Source organism: Magnolia sinica, chromosome 11 (assembly GCF_029962835.1).
Source record: "Magnolia sinica isolate HGM2019 chromosome 11, MsV1, whole genome shotgun sequence".
Taxonomy (NCBI): Eukaryota; Viridiplantae; Streptophyta; class Magnoliopsida; order Magnoliales; family Magnoliaceae; genus Magnolia; species Magnolia sinica.
In genome coordinates, this window is record NC_080583.1 from 21,047,898 (window position 1) to 21,065,742 (window position 17,845).

Here is a 17,845-nt window from a genome sequence, read left to right on the forward strand (position 1 = left end):
GGACAACATAGATGTCAATCAGGACAGCAGGGACAGCAGAGACAACATACATTTAGCCATAATCAGGACAGTATTAGCATATATTTAGCAGGGACAACATAATTAGGACAGCATTAACATATATTTAGCTATAATTAGGTCCTCTAATTATGGCATGATTGTGTCAATCTTATATAGTTACTGATTGTATATATCATGTACAGTTATTGTTTCCTTGTTTGTTAGCCTAAATTGATGTTAATGGCTGCAATTCAACTTTGTAATTAGCCTAGAGTTTCTATATAATCAGAGGAACCTCACAATGAGGACATTGAATCCAAAATACTTACATGGTATCAGAGTCTTCTATTACCTGTTCTGAAATTTCTGGGTTGGGTTGGGACTAATTTGTTAGTCTTCTTGGTTGTCGATACCTTCAAAGGAAGGTGTAAATAATTCTGGTGGGTTTTAAACTGCTGTTTGCCAGTTTCTGTCGAGGGGTAAGAAGTTTCTTTCTTGCTGAAAGTTTTCATTTTGGGGTGATCAGTGGCTGTCGGCGTGTCCAGTTCTTGCCGAAAATTCTCATTTTGGTCTCCTCTTATTTTGGATTTGCTGGTTGTAGGCTTGTTTTTGGACTAGGGGTGAGGTGGATTTAGTATTATCAGTCTTTATTATTGTGTTCCGGGCACCATGTCTACTAGCAACTTGGATTCTTTTGGTGTGCGCTTCACGGGCAAGAATTATTCTGCCTGGGAATTTCAATTTTGCCTATTTGTCCTAGGGAAAGAGTTATGGGGTCACATAGATGGAAGTGATCTAGCTCCTACTGAACTGTCTAAATTGGCTCAGTAGAAAGTGAAAGATGCTAGAGTCATGACATGGATTTTAGGATCTGTTGATCCTCTGATTGTCCTAAATCTGAGGCCATACAAGACTGCGCGAGATATGTGGGAGTATTTAAAAAAGGTTTACAATCAGGACCACACAGCTAGACGCTTTCAGTTGGAATATGAGATCGCCATACAAGATTATTTTTCTGGATTTCAGAACTTGTGGGGTGAATTTGCTGACATTATTTATGCTAAGATACCAGCTGCATCTCTCGTTGCTGTTCAGGAGGTTCATGAACAGAACAAGAGAGATCAGTTTCTAATGAAGTTACGGCTGGAATATGAGGCAACTCGCTCCAATTTGATGAATCGTGATCCTCTTCCCTCTTTGGATGTGTGCTTTGGGGAATTACTTCGTGAAGAGCAGTGTCTTGGAACACAAGCTACTTTTCAGTAGAACTGCATGACCTCTAATGACGTTGCTTATGCAGCTCATGGAAAAGGCAAGGGTTGGGATATGCGGAAGGTCCAATGCTTCAGCCGCAAGGAATATGAGCATATTGCTGCTCACTGTGCTAAGAAATCTTGCAATTATTGCAAGAAGCCGGGACATATTATCAAAGACTGTTCGACTCGTCCCCAGAATCGCCAAACTAATGCCTATCAAGCTGCGGTGGGTACTTCTGCTTCCACTAATTCCTCTACAGCTGGTGATCCCTTTATTCTTACTCCTGAAATTGTTCAACAAATGATTATTTTAGCCTTTTCAGCCTTAGGGCTTCAAGGTAATTGTACACTACCATCTTTACCTTGGCTTGTTGATTCTGCTGCGTCTAATCATATGACTAGTTCCTCCAACACTCTTACCAATGTTTGGCATTATCATGGCTCATCGTACATTCAGATTGCTGATAGTAGTCAGTCACCTATTCATGCTGTTGGGGATATTAATTCATTAGTTAAAGAAGTTTTTGTATCTCCTGAGCTTTCTACTAGTCTCATTTCCGTTGGACAATTGGTTGATAACAACTGTAATGTTGGGTTTTCTCGTGATGGTTGTATTGTGCAGGATTAGGTATCGGGGAAGATACTCGCGAAGGGGCCTAAAGTTGGACGATTGTTTCCTCTACATTTTTCCATTCATTCTTGCATTTCTTTGGCTTGTACTACTGTAAACAATAAGGGTGAAGTATGACACAAACGTTTGGGTCATCCTAACTCTATTGTTCTATCTCATTTAGCAAAATCTAGTTTGTTGGGTAATAAAGATCAATTTTCCTCTCATCTCTCTTTTGATTGCTCAACATATAAATTAGGTAAGAGTAAATCTCTTTCCTTTCTTTCCAATGGTAGTCATGCTGAAAGTTGTTTTGATTTGATCTATAATGATGTGTGGGATATTACTCCTATTATATCTCATGCAAATTATAAATATTTTGTCACGTTTATTGATGATTATAGTAGGTATACCTGGATTTATTTTCTTCGTTCTAAATCTGAGGTATTTTCTATGTTTGAACAATTTGTGGCTCATATTGAAACTCGATTCTCTTTGGGCATTAAAGTGTTAAGGTCCGATTCGGGTGGTGAATATATGTCTTATGAATTTCATGCCTTTCTCAAGTTGAAAGGAATTGTTTCTGAGCGTTCTTGTCCTCATACACCTCAGCAGAATGGTGTTGCTGAATGTAAGAATCGCCACCTGTTGGAGGTCGTTCGAACGTTATTGCTTAAATCTTCAGTTCCTTCTAAATTTTGGGTGGAAGCCTTATCCACGACAGTTTATTTAATTAATAGATTGCCTTCAAGTGTCTTGCATTTTGAAACTCCCTATTATCGTCTTCATATCAGCATTCCAACTATCTTGATATGTATACTTTTGGTTGTGTTTGTTTTGTTCATTTGCCATTTAATGAACGACACAAACTTTCTGCCCAATATGTTAAGTGCGCTTTTATGGGTTATAGTAGTTCACACAAAGGTTATGTGTGATATAATCCATGCTCTAACAGATTTCGTATTTCTCGTCATGTTGTTTTCTTTGAAAATCAGTCTTTCTTTTCTACTCATGTTACATCCTTGCCTGAGATTAATGTTTTTCCTCATTTTGATGACTTGACTCCTATTCCTGAGCGATTCAAACCTGGATTTGTTTATGAACGCCGACGACCGACTTTGCCCCTTCCTGAGCTTGACCCGACATTTGAGCCTATTTAGCTTGTTCCTTCTGCGGTTGATCCGGCTTTTGACATTGTTCCTCGCCGGTCTACTAAAGTCTCTCGTCCTCCTGATTGGTAAGGCTTTTCTCATACATCTCTTCATGCCACTTTGTCCTCTATTTCAATTCCATCATATTATTCCGAGGCTGTTAAGCATGAATGTTGGCGTGAGGCGATGGCCGAAGAACTTCAGGCTCTTCAGGACAATCACACATGGGATGTTATTCCTTGTACGACGAATGTTAAAGCCATTAGTTGTAAATGGGCTTACTCGATTAAGATGCATTCTGATGGTACTCTGGATTGCTATAAGGCCCGGTTAGTTGCACTTGGTAACAGACAGGAGTATGGGGTGGACTATGAGGAGACCTTTGCTCTAGTCGCCAAGATGACTATGGTACGGATGGTTATTTCTATTGCAACGTCCCAAGGTTGGTCACTTCATCAAATGGACGTTAAAAATGCATTTCTTCATGGTGATTTCAATGAGGAAATTTACATGGCCCTGCCGCCTAGCTTGACCTCCTCCTCTTCTTCTGATGTATGTAAAATGAAGCCTACATTTGGCTGATGTTCGTCGTATCATCCGATACCTTCAAGGATCCCCTGGCCAAGGGTTGTTCTTTCCAACCGGCTCTCCTCTTCGCCTTGTTGCATATAGTGATGCGGATTAGGCCGGATGTCCTGATACTCGACGGTCTGTCACAGGATGGTGCATATTTCTTGGTAATTCCTTAATCTCTTGGAAGAGTAAGAAACAACCTCGTGTTTCTAAATCTTCTACTGAATTCGAATACTGTGCCATGTCTGCTGCTTGTTCTAAGATTGTTTAGCTTTGTGGGCTTCTGGCTGAGCTTGGTTTTTTCCAGTCTGATCCTACACCTCTCCATGCTGATAATACTAGTGCCATTCAGATTGCTGCTAATCCCGTTTTCCATGAACGAACGAAGCACATTGAGTTAGACTATCACTCTATTCGGGAAGCATTAGACACTCGTATCATTTCTCTTCCTCATGTTTCCACTGACCTTCAGATAGCTGACGTGTTTACCAAGGCCATGACACGACTGCGCCATCAGTTCCTTGTGGGCAAATTGATGCTTCTTGATCGACCAGCGTCAATTTAAGGGGGGATGTCAATCAGGATAGCAGGGACAACTACATTTAGCAGGGACAGTAGGAACAACATAGATGTCAATCAGGACAGCAGAGGACAACATACATTTAGCAAGGATAGTAGGGACAGCATAGATGTCAATCAGGACAGTAGGGACAGCATACATTTAGCAAGGACAGCAGGGACAACATACATTTAGCAGGGACAGCAGGGACAGTATACATTTAGCCATAATCAGGACAACATTAACAAATATTTAGCAGGGACATCATAATCAGGACAGCATTAGCATATATTTAGCTATAATTAGGTCCTCTAATTATGGCATGATTGTGTCAATCTTGTACAGTTACTGATTGTATATATCTTGTACAGTTATTGTTTCCTTCTTTGTTAGCCTAGATTGATGTTAATGGCTGCAATTCAGCCTTGTAATTAGCCTAGAGTTTCAATATAATCAGAGAAACCTCACAATGAGGACATTGAATCCAAAATACTTACACTTGTTAGCTCTTGTGTCGAGGTCGTGGAAGTATTTTTAATGATAGTATTGAGGGTGTTCCTTCTTGTTGGTAAGATCTTCTTTGCAAGGCCTTAGCTTTTTAATGGACTTCGAGTTTTTTTTTTTATAAATAAAGTGTCGTTTGCGGGTGTTCCTTGTCATTAATGGGACCCACTTTGTAATGCCTTAGTTGTGTTATGGTCATCAAGTTTTTTTTTTTTCCTTAATAAAGCATCAATAAAGACAAGTTGTTTTTGTGACTTCCAATTTATGTGAGTTTCCATTTATTTGACTGTTTTGTGGGTATTTTAACTTGTGGTACTAATATGCTATTCTATACTTTGATCCTTCTACTAATAAGTTGTGTGCTCTTTCCACCCACTTACAAGAATTGAATTCCACAAGTATTTTTTGAGCACACAAAAGTCCCAATCTAAGTTGATCTCTCACTTAAAAAATAAATAAATAAATATGACATCTCACTCAAATAAAACTTTCTAACATTTATTTAAAAAACTTATGTCAACCAACTAGTAATTTTCCACATCAGTGGACTAAAACTCAAGTTTAAAATGTAATTCACCCCAAGATTAGTGGTAAGAACAGACACTTATATGATATGGTTGTTGGTATCATTTGTTTGTAATGTTCTTTAGTTATTACATCATTAATCATTGTTTGAATTTCTTAAAGAGTTATTATACAATACTTTGGTAGAAGGGTTGTACAATACCATTAGGTTTCAATTTGTGTAACTGGGCCATGGTTCAATGCTTATGGTCCTCCATAAAGATGGCTAATGGAGTGTAAACTTCCTTGAATGAAGATTTTGAATAGATAGAGGCATTATGAAACTTTGTAGGGTAAGCTTATCCTTAAAAACTTTTTGAGAAACCCTCTATGATATGCTTATGACATCCAATATGTCCATCATGTGTGCCCCTCAATTTAATTGGAGCCCACTAACACAGATCTGATGGGGCAAAAGGATGTGGTGCAGCCTACATATCAAGGGTGCTAGTTAGAAAAAAAAAAAAGTATTACTTACCTGCAACGCTCACTTTTATTCTCCTCCTTCATTTTCAGCTAAATCGAGAAATGATAGTATTTGATAGAGAGAGCATCCACCATGATAGGATCAAGAGAAGGTTGAAAAGCCAGATTGAGAGTTTCAAATCATATGATTAAGAGAGGAAAAAAATGAAATCCAGAGTTTCAAATCGTGGGATAGGGAGAGAGAGGTGGAGGCGGGCATGGCTGGTGGTAGGGATTGAGAGAGAGAGGGTTGCAATAGGGTAAAACCCCATTTTTATATGGCCACGTTTATACTCAGCTTCAAAATAACTGGTATCACTAGTTTTCTTATTTCAATCTAACAATAAAATCTCACCGTTAATTTTAAAACTCACCATCCGACGGCTCACGCACTGACAACACTCGAACTTACGGGATGCTATTATGCCGTCTAGCACATAGTACCTTTTCCTTATATATATGTGTGTGTATAAACTCTAATTCATCTACACAAAGCACCTGACTACTTCCGTTAGTTAAATTAAATATTTGCACTTGTGTTGGAACATCACGTTTATGTGATGTGGATTCAAAATCTAGCCAGTTGGACAATTAGCTAAAGTCAAAGCTTCAAGGCCAAAGCTTCCTTGGAAAAATGGATAATTATATAAGACTGACCAAAGATACGAATTCAACGTTCACATGTGGCCTACATGGTGGCTAGACTAGTTAATTTGTGAGAAAAGAGAAGAATGAGCCGACTCTCTATAGAGTTGGGGTGACTCTCTATAGAGTTGGGGTTATACTATAATTTCATGCTCTGGCAGAGTGGGACGGTTGATCCAGAGGCACTAAGGAATGGTACGTGTAGTATCCATCTCCTCAAATACGAGAACTGCCAACTAGAGACCACCAGTGAAAATTCAAATTTATGGAGCGATCCTACAGTCTTATTAATAAACATTTGTTTATTGCATTTGGACCGTTTACTAATTTTCATTTCAACTGTCCACGGATGTCCACCAATCGTCCAATTAAAGAAATGGAACTAGTTCAAATTTGGTTCATGATCCATCAAAATTAGAACCTTGTATTTGAACGGTTCAATCTGAGTTACTTGCATTACGTGCGTAGAGTCTTAATGCGTGCATCATATGTACGAGTATGAGATAATAAAACAGAATACTCAACAATACAGCGAGTAAAACATCTGAGCTATGTAGAGCCCACCAAGTTGTGGGTGTGATATCCACTCCATCCATCAGGTGTTCCTTCTCATATTCACCGTACATTAAAAATAAAATGCAATTCCAAAATTCAGTTGGGCCGCACCATTGGAAACAATTTAAAATATGCCTAAAACCTCCAAGTGAGTTTTGGAATGTCCATACGCCCTATTAATGGGTTGGATACAACATACTAAACATGATGAGCATAAGACAAACCTATGGTTGGTGTCTGCCTTATTGTTCTTTGTGATGTGGTCCACTAGCCCATGGGCTAAAAATAAGGGGTGCATCTGATGGATGGGGAGGATGTCACACGCACATGGCAGTGGCCCAAAAAGCTCCTTGAGTAAAACAAGCACCATGGAGCAGCAAGTGCTGGCTTCGATTGGCACCATGGAATACTTGGATTGGAAATCCCCTGGATTTGCAATTCTCCCGTTGTCTAGAATCCTGGATTCGGAATCCCTTATAATCCAAAATTATTATAATATCTATATACTTATATTATTTACAGGGGTTTGAATTTAATTACTAAATCAACTTTAATATTTCTAATTAGGATATGTATGTGATGTTTGAGGCATTGATTGTAATAAGCTCATTGAAATATATACTTAGCCAAAAATGATGAAATTATAAGGCTTGGATGGGTCACAAGTATAGGATTACAACAGAGTGACTAACCAACGAATTTTAACAGTTGATTTACACGGACGAAGTTTGGAATGCTCATATCATTTTATTAAAATAATTTTGGTACATTAATTGATAATTTGATTATTTTGGGATATCATCAATTAGCCACATGCACAATAAATTTGTAGCTTAATGACACATGTTACACATATAACTCTCCTCCATTTAAAAATGAGCATATTTTAAGAAAAAAGGAAATCGAAGCAAAAGGAAGAAATTGCAAAACTCACCAAAAGTGAGGATTTGACCCTCTAATCCACCCTACCAAACAATCAATGGATTTAGAATACCCTCAAATCCCCTTAATCCAGCTTACATTAAATAAGGAGAGGGGGATCTTTTGATCCCCAGCTTACTCAAGAGGGGGGTATTTGGGCATTTCTTCCTTGCAATAATTATAGAAATTTCGTTTTATTGGTCGTCAATCACATGGTTAGGAATCATCCCATCACAAGTAATTCTTGAGAAATATGGGCAATCCAACAGAGGTCTCTAGCATACAGATCCATTTTGACCATTGGCCTTCACTATTATAGTTGATCCAAACCATATGCCTCGGAGGCCATCCATCAAATCGTTTGGGCAATCCTACAGCGGGCCTACATTATAGATGGTCTAAATTGATCATCGCCATCGGGCAATTTTTGTTATAAAAGCAATAGGGGAATCTTACAAGTCGCAGTTCATATGCTTATGGCCATCCAATCTTAGTGATTACTCAGAAAGAACTGATCAAATTTCATTAAGCCCTGAAAAAAAGTTGATTTGGTAATAGACTCTTGGCATATTTACAACCAACCATTTTGATGTCTTTTCCGCCATTTCACTCTATCAAGAGCCCATAACTTCAGTTGGACCGTTCTCACCAATATGATGGTCCAATTTATTTTAGAAAAGCAGATAGCAGACAGCAAATGCCACTGTCGATTAGCTTGTAAAAAACGGGAATAAACCAAATTGCAAGCATAACTACAGATTGCCAGAAAAACACAAATCAAATTGTAATTCGAAGCTAGGATGGCTAAACAATCAAAAAATCAGGAAAAGCCCATACCAGCCTATGCAGGATCCCAAAAACCTCACCTTTGCCCATTTCAGTCTTCAAAGACAACAGAAACAAGGCAAGATGAACTTCAAACGGGCCGCAATTTGTAATTTTATTTGCATGGAGTAAAGTGGCTAGTGTGAGAAATTCAGATGGGAGGTGCATTTTGGTCATGCCTAATTTTGAGTTTGTTCGACAGGCTCCACCCACTAGAGATCCAGAGTAGGGTTTTCACACTTTCCAAACAAAAAGCCTCTATTTGAAATAAAAGCGTATATGAATAGACACCATTCAAATAGTGCCATTTAGAGGTGGCAATCGGTCCAGTTGCCCTCACTTGCATCACTCGATTTTGGGCTGGGTTTTACATCAATTGCATGGCCCTTGTCATTTTAGCAGAGCCCAGCCTGACATTATATGCACCCGTTACAACCTGCAAATATGCCATTCAATCCTAACCCATCCACATTAAAGGCGGACTATAGGTTTCATATATAAAATGCCCATTTCTTCTATATGTGGGGCCCACTTGATTTACAAATAGATTAGGAACATTCAAGTGGGTAATAGGGATTTTATCAATTCTCAGGACGGGTAGGGTTAGGCCAAGGCCCAATTAATTTTTTTGAGGCTCAGGGTTGGGTCTGCTGTCTAGGCCCATACTGGACTCTGGCTGGCCTCCAGCCTTGGGTCTCAAGTGTCAGCCCAAATCCGGCAGCCCATTGCCACCCCTAGTACCAAATGTGATTTTGAGTTCCATGTTTGGAAACTAGGTACAGATTTCAGCACAACAGCCTAACTGATTGATCAAAAACCAATCAAAACCATCCTCCCATGCACGCATGAGAGTAAAACTTTGACACCTTAGCACAGACCCAGATAAGTAGATGGACGTTGAAACAAAATGGCATCTGACAGGCAACTACTCATCTACATAACAAGAATAGAAGAAAACCCATATACCGAATCCCAAAAATTCACCATGCAAGGAACCCGCTGGAACTCAGAGAAACTCTATCTAGTAAAAGAAACCGAGGACTTTACCACCAACATTCTTTCTCCTGGCTTCCTCGTGATCCATGATGCCTGCAGACGTCGTCAGCACGATATACCCGAACTGCACATTTTTTTAGAGTTATATCAGCACTACCATACATTCGATGATTAACTAGAAAAGCGCTGCATGCAATGCATGTGGAGAGAGGGAGAGATTTGCTAGACATGGTGTAGAGAAGCAATTGTAAAAGGGAGTTGTTTGATGCCTCTGGCAGAGAACGGCCCTTGATACACATGCATTTAGAACTTTGTACACGTGGTGTATACTATTCAAAATTTAACCGTTTAAATTTGGTAAAATAGTTGCAAATGGGACATTGGTCAAAGATCATATTGTCGAAGCAATCCTAACCTTTGATTAGTGGATATATTTGTATAAATTCAGGACATCAGATTTTTTTTCTTGAACTGTGGATGTCCAACAATCAGCTAGTTATATAATCAAATCAGTATAATCTTTGGTTTATGGTTGACCTAAATTATGGCTCACATCTGATTGGTTTAATTTTAGTAACTTCTGGGCCACGTTTAACTCTATATCAACTATCATGCAATCCAGAGTATCAGAATTTTCTTATATCTAAAAATTCCCGTAGGCACTTAGTTTTAAAACCCTTCCATGTTCATAAAGAATGCACAGTTTTAACAATCCATAAAACTAACTACATGAAAATTTTGCCCTAAACTTCGACATATAGTAGAGATAGGGATAACTCGAGGTGTTTTTCCGTTTGAGCCAGACATGTGTCAGTCCTGCTAATTGTTAATCATAGCCTTCGATCTATAGATGCGCTATTCACATTATTAAGGGATGGGTTATCCCCATAGTCTTCCCTATCATATCATTCAAGTCATCCAATGAAATTGGAAGAACAGAGAAAATGGATCCCATTTAACAGGATCAAATTGGACTGTCAGGATTACTCAATGGTGAAGCTTTATGGGGCATCTCCTATCAATGCGGCCCACCTTATGAATGGTTTGAGTCACAAAAGTTGGACCCCACATGTACAGTTCATTGGGTCAAGCAGATTCTTGAACAAGCAGCAAATATTTAGGGGCTGCAATGGGTTGGGTTCGGCTTGGAAAACGACAACCCAATTTGAAACTCAGTTGGGTTCAGGTTGAGGAAATTTGGGTTGGGTTGGGTCGGATTGGGTCGAGTTGAGTATAGATGAATTCAGATTGGGCACCTCGGGTTGGAATTCAGGTCGGGTTGGGTTGCAAGTTGGGTCCTCTCTGGGCTCAGGTTTGGCCCACGACCTGGCCAAACCCGCCGAGTAGCACACATGGTATATTTCCTCAAAGCATAAAAAGCACGGGATTTGGCTAACCTGTCTGGAGGGCAGCAACCTTGCAGTCCAGGGTTCGATCTCTTTGACACCAACATCAAAACGAGGACTAATAACTCCACATTTGTTCAGTCTTCCATTAAGTTCCACCACTATCTTACCGGATCGGTGATCATCAACATATTCAAACTCTCCAATGTAACCTGTTGAACAAAACAGGAGAAAGAAATATACATGAGGCAAGGGTAATATTGAAGTAGAAAACAAACAAGTAAAAAGGGTGCGAACCATGCTTCTGCATGACCAGCAGGAACTTAATAATCACTTTCGACGAAGGCCTAATCATGACTTGTCTCTTTCCCCGTTTCTCAGCATTGTACATGCTCTTGAGAGCATCATTCAAGACACTGACTCTCACCATCCTTGCTACAGCTGCAGATAGCAACACAGGGCAATGCATTGGTAAGAATGCCAAAATGATATCTAAAGGATGCATGTAAATAAACATCCTCAATGGCTTCCAGAGTAGTTGTCTAACTACTGCAAGCCACTGAAACATCAGAATCATAGTCAATTATTTTCTTCTTCTTCTTTTTAATAATAGAAGTATAAGATATTTATTTATTTGAGGTAATAGAAGTATATGATAACCCACACTGATGAATAATAGAAAGCAAAGTATATGAGGAATGTGTGATAAAGTGCAAGTCCATGCAGAATCATAATCATTCTTCAACAGCAAAAAGGCTCCAAGTTTGGCCCGTGGGAATTTATCTACTCAATTTTATTATATTCAATGTTCTAGAGAACCTGCATGCAAAATGCAGGCACATGGGCGTGCATGTCTATGGTGTAACATGATGAAAATCATGCTAGCATAGAAAGTGAACTTTTTATCAAATGATGAATAAGCAAATCACTAGATTAGTGTGTCTAAATTGTGCAGAATAGGAATCTGCCAATGCAATCAGCAATTTTCATGTCTATAAATGACTGCATCTCAAAACAATGAGGATAAACAACTTCACAAAAGCTTGGATGCTTAAGAAAGCTGCTAAATCTACCTACGGTGGCTGGCCTTTGATAGAAGATTTGCTTGGAAGACTAGGCTGCAAAAAACATCGCACTAAATTCACATCGGGCAGAGGCTGCCACTTCGTGTTCATGAATATAGTCTTCGTTGAGAATTACTTGCAAGCATGAGAATGATGATGACTACTGCCAAAATGGCCTGCCATGGTGGACATCTGGGAGGTTGTTTAAATAATAAAAATAATAAAAAAATAATAATAATAATAATAAAGATGATCACAAGTGCTTTTGTTGAATGGCTCTGATCAAATCCACCAGGTGATGTGTCAAGAATTGATGCAAAAACCATTAAAGATGCATGGGATCCTCCGTAGAAGTATGTTATCCACGACTGATCAAGAAGGATGATATGATTTGGCTGTCATGGTCAACAAATAATCCATAAAATCCATTTGGGACCAAAGGATTTGATACAAACAAGTCGCATGTGATCCTCAATATTCTGTGTTGCAGCAGGCTGTCCCAGTGTCATTCAATCAAAGTCATTTACCATCAGGTAACACCCTAATCACAGCTATTGTGCTAACTATTAGGGGTACAAATGCTGAAATTTCAAGTTTGCAGCTACAAGGTCTTCTTGAGGGGGCAGTTTATGGTGTCGTTACAAATTTGTTAAAAGTTTCACATGAATCACATCAACATTAGTTCTTTTCTTTTTAAATGCTAAATTCATGAAGTTTTAAGAGCAGCATCTATCTTCTTTTTCTTCCATGCTGACAGGAATCTAATTTGTATGGTCCAATGTAGATCACCATCATAGACCATTTACAAATAAAGTTAACATGGTAAGTAGGAGAGCATTGACTTGTTGCCTTTTCCTTAAGGGCTTGTTTGATTTTCTAATTACATAGGTAATTCAAGGTAAACGGGTAATAATTATTTACCTATGTATTTCTGGTTGGATTTCCAAGGTGACGTTGACCGCCACCTTTCATTTATACACTCCTCACATGGCCCGAGGAGAAAAATATTAAATTATGGGGCCCACCATAATGTGTGTGTCTCATCCACACCGTCCATCCCTTTAGCCAACTCATTTTATGGTAAGCGCCAAAAGATGAGGGAGATCCAAAGATCAACTGGACCACAATACAGGAAACAATGGAAATTGAACTCCTACCATTGAAAGCTTCTCGAGGACTCCAAAAGTTTTGGATCTAACTGATATTTTTGTTTTCCCTTTATCCATGACTGTGTGACCTTATGAACAGGTTGGATGACAAATAAGCATCAATGTGGGCCCTAGGGAGAAAACAGCTTTCAACCATTGACGTCTTAATAATCATTGTTCCCTAAGGTGTGGTCCACTTAAGCTTTTGATTTTCCTCATTTTTGGGTTCATGCCTTCCAATATATTTTTTAAAAGGATAGATGGTGTGGATAACTCACATATATCATGGTGGGGCCCACATATTTAAATCAGTAATAAAAGGTATTGTATGGACCGCTTTTCGAAACGTAATTCCCTGCTAATTTCAAACAAGGTGGAGTAAGTAAAATGGACGTATTTCCCTGTATTTACCAGGGAAATTAAAAATCAAACAGCCCTTAAATAAATGGCATTTTGGTCCTTTCACTTTTCAGAAAGACGCAATCCAAGAGAATAGCCATTAACGGCATGTGGTTTTTACAATTGTCAGGAAACCTCATGGAAGGCAAATATAAAAATCAGAAGGTGAGTGGGTAACGAATGTTAGAAAGGTGAGGGGTTATATACAAACTTCTCTTAAAAATGATTTGCAGATACTCTAGGTAACATATTGATTCCCATTCGATACTTCAGTTTTAACTGTAAAATCCATAATCATGCTATATTGTTTGTCAATTGTCAAAGATTAAAATATTAGTTGATCCACCTGCACACAATAAGGTTGAATGACAGGCAGTAATCATTCATCAAATCGAGCGATTAGATCACCAATCCAGCCTGATTTTTTGGGCCTTGACGAGTCCAACATGCACTGGAGAAGCAGTCTAGATTGTAGATCTTGTACACACTTGTCAAGTGTCACCATGCGTCATACGCAAAAGGTAAACCAAGTTATAACATACAAAAATAAAATATACCTAAGCAATATTTTCAGCTCAAAACTTGAACTAGAGTAAACCAATCACAGAATCATAGCACAAGATTGTTGAGGGCAACAAGACTCAACCACGTTGCAATAGGTAAGCAACGCTGAAACCCCTTACACAGGTTAAACAAATAAACAATAAATAACCTATCTACTAAACAAGTAGAGAGTTGAGCAATCATCATCATCATCATCATCGCCTTATCAAACCAATTGGTGTTGACTACATGAATCCATGAATCCATTTTTGCCATTCCGCTCCATCAAGGGCTGTAACTTCAGTTAGACCATGAGTCATCAACTTTTTTCTTACTACATCCACCCACGTCCTTTCGGGCATTCCCATTACCCTTTTACGGCTTTCAACTTGTACGAACCCACTCTTTCCAAAAAGCACAGCTCTTGCTCTCCATTGCACATGACCAAACCATCTAAGTATACTTTCCCTCATCTTGTTACCTATTGATGGTACCCCTAAATTCCCTCAAATGCATTTCTAATACTATCCTTCATTGTCTTGCTACTCAACCATCTCAACACCCCATTCAGCTACACTCATCCTATGGATATCTTGTTCCTTAGCAGCCCAACATTCTATCCCATAAAGCATGGCTAGTCTTATAGCTATCCTGTAAGGGCCTGTTTGGCCGGGTGGATTAAGAGGGATTAGGAGGGATGGGATGGCAAAATCCCGGGATATGCCAAACGAGCCAAACAGACTTGTCCCGGGATATAGCAAACCCACGGATCTTAAGGGCCTGTTTGGCCAAGCGAATCCCATGGGATTAGGAGGGATGGGATGGATTTTAAGGTAATGATGGTGGTGTCAGTGGATTGGTTTAAGATCCATGGGATTGCTATATCCCGGGACAGTTCACTAGGTCTATTTGGCATGCCTAGCATCTCCTGGGATTTTACCTTCCAATCCGTCCAACCAAGGGATGGGATCAATTTTAAGGTAATGACGGTGATGTCAGTGGATTGTTTTCAGATCCATGGGATTGCTTATATCCCAAGACAAGTTCACCGGGTCTATTTGGCTCGTCATGCATATGAGCATATCCCGGGATATCGCGATCCCATCCCTCCTAATACCATGGGATCGGTCCGGCCAAACAGGCCCTAAACCAATCCACTGACATCACCATCATTACCTTCAAATTGATCCCATCCCTCCTAAACCGTTCAATCATGCCTGGGGCGTGTTTGGTTGGACGGATTGGAAGGTAAAATCTCGGGATATGCCGGGCGTGCCAAACAGACTCGGTAAACTTGTCCCGGGATATAGCAAACCCATGGATCTCAAACCAATCCACTGACACCACCATCATTACCTTAAAATCCATCCCATCCCTCCTAATCCCATGGGATCCGTCCGGCCAAACAGGCCCTAAAATTTCCCTTTCAATTTGAGTAGTACACAATGATCGCATAAAACTCCAAAGGCAAATCTCCATTTCTTCCACCCTGCTTGAATTCTATGGGCAACATCCTTCTGAATCTCTCCACTCTCATGAATTATCGACCCAAGATATCAAAAGTGGTCATTTAGGAAACTCCTTGGTAAGCAATCTTTACAATACCTTGTTCCCACGCCTATTATTACTAAAATTGCACTCCATATACTTTTTTTTAGTCCAACTAATTTTAAATCCTTTCGATTCTAAAGCAGATCTCCATAAATCTAGCTTTGTGTTTATACCCTCATCTTATTAATAGATACTGTCATCTGCAAACAACATGAACCATGGGATCTCTTCCTAGAAATGCATCATTAACTTGTCCATAATCATGTGAAAAGATATGGACTCAATGCCAACCCTTGGTACACACCTACTGGGAAATTGCTCGTCTCTCCACTACTGGTGCTCACATTTGGTATTGCTCTCTCATACACATCCTTAATTATCTCAATATATTTTCTTCAAACTCCTTTCTCTCCCAACACCCACCAGATTAACTCCCTAGGGACATGTAGCTTATGCATATCGTGATTTGCATCCAATGATCCGGTGGACAATCACATGGATGGATCACAACCCCAAAACTTGGGTGCTCAGCCTGTGAATTTGTCTACTGGTAAATGGGTTATTAACCACATTATGGCAACAGTCCACATTCAACTGACAAATCCACAATCATGCACTTAGTTCATCTAATTGGCTACGGTTCATCCACACCACTGATCCAGTTGGACAATCACATCGATGGGTCATACCCCAAATTTTGAAGCGAAAGGATTATTGCATCTATCCACTCATCAGCCTACAAATGGATTGTAAACAAAATTTTAGCAACAGTGCATTCAGCAGGCAAATCCACACCAATCATACAGTCAGATTAGCCATGAGATGGCAGCTGATCAACGGAATCAATCACCATATACGTGTGTCATGAGGTTGTATCTAGCCAGTAGCTATAAGAAAGCAATACATTCACAGTATCAAAGATGCATTCATAGACCAAAACGCAAAGCAAACGAGTCAGTGATGGGGACCGTTAATACGGTGGGCCGCCACTTGGATAGTCTCATATACTCAAGAGCAGGAGGATTGGACTGTGGTATCCATCCCATCAATGGCTGACACAAGGAACAGTTAGAGAACGGTCGAAATTAAACCAGAGCAGCCAGCAACAAATGGACGGCATGGCTTCTCCAATCGCTGCGATTTCGGCCTAAAACCTATTCGGAGGGTGGCCCAGAAGTTCAACGGTCCCGATCACCCACACGTGTTTACAAACGTGTAAGGTGAGTAGGGAGTTGCATAATTCCTGAAATAAGAACAGAGCAAATGCACTGAGGAAAAACAAAATAGCAAAACGGCGATTGAAACCCTAACCTTGAGAACTCTCTCTCTCTCTCTCTCTCTCTCTCTCTGTGGGTTTGGGCAGAGAAGATGAGAGGACTGGAGGGACCGGTTTAGGGTTTTAAAGATCTATTTAAGCGGGGAGGAGAGAAAGGGAATTAGCGCGACACGTGCCAGAACGGCACATGTGTGAGAGATCAGGGCTGGTCGTTAGCCGCTGGCCCGCTGTGAACGATTCGTGCCGAGATGATGGGCCTCACGTCCACGAGAAATATGGACGATTACGAAGATGATCACCTACTCGAGCAGCGTTCCCCTACTAAGGTGTGGACCTCGATTCGTGACCAAGCGCACGGTGGAACGCTGACCCTTCATTTTGCCAAGCGTTACTCATCTACACGTGTAAGATCAGGGATGGCCATCTGCGACGCGGATTGTCAAAGCTACCGGACGGTGCTCTATGGGACCCACCATGATGTATTTGTGTTATCCCTGCCGTCCATCCATTTTCCACATGACGAAGAATTAGCCCAAAAATTAGACAGATACAAGTCTCATGTGTTCCACGCTATAAGAAACAGTAAGAATTGAACGCCTACCATTGAAAACTTCTCAGGGGTCATATATGCTTTTCCTTCATTTAGATTTTTGTAACTCAATCAACAGATTGGATGGAAAATAAACATTACAGTTGGCCCTGAAAAGATTTTAACGGTGGGCGTTCATTCACCCTGTTTTCGTGTGGTGTGGTCCCTCTGAGAAGGTTCATGCCCAGAAGACCTTGGAAAAATAATCGGATGGCGGGGATTAAAAAACACACACATACACACCCATAGTACGGCCCAGTAGCCACCTTTCTGGCGGCAGCGTCAGTAGGCAATCCGCGTCCGTT

At 40.0% G+C, this 17,845-nt stretch overlaps 1 protein-coding gene across 4 annotated transcripts; it reads right to left on the minus strand.

Annotated features, from left to right (window-relative positions):
- Nucleotides 1–9,411: 9,411 nt before the first annotated feature.
- LOC131218932 (small ribosomal subunit protein uS8) lies at nt 9,412–17,139 on the minus strand. Of its 4 annotated transcripts, none has more exons than XM_058213817.1 (5): nt 16,767–16,934; nt 12,048–12,088; nt 11,268–11,411; nt 11,022–11,182; nt 9,412–9,748 (listed from the first exon to the last, which is right to left on the minus strand). In XM_058213817.1, the coding sequence occupies exons 1-5, from the start codon at nt 16,793–16,795 to the stop codon at nt 9,650–9,652; spliced, it is 474 nt and encodes a 157-aa protein (XP_058069800.1). In that variant the 5' UTR covers nt 16,796–16,934; the 3' UTR covers nt 9,412–9,649. The 4 variants fall into 4 exon arrangements, with proteins under 4 accessions (XP_058069800.1, XP_058069799.1, XP_058069802.1 ...); XM_058213816.1 differs by lacking the exon at nt 16,767–16,934 and adding an exon at nt 13,928–13,983; XM_058213819.1 differs by lacking the exons at nt 12,048–12,088; nt 16,767–16,934 and adding an exon at nt 16,987–17,139.
- Nucleotides 17,140–17,845: the final 706 nt, after the last annotated feature.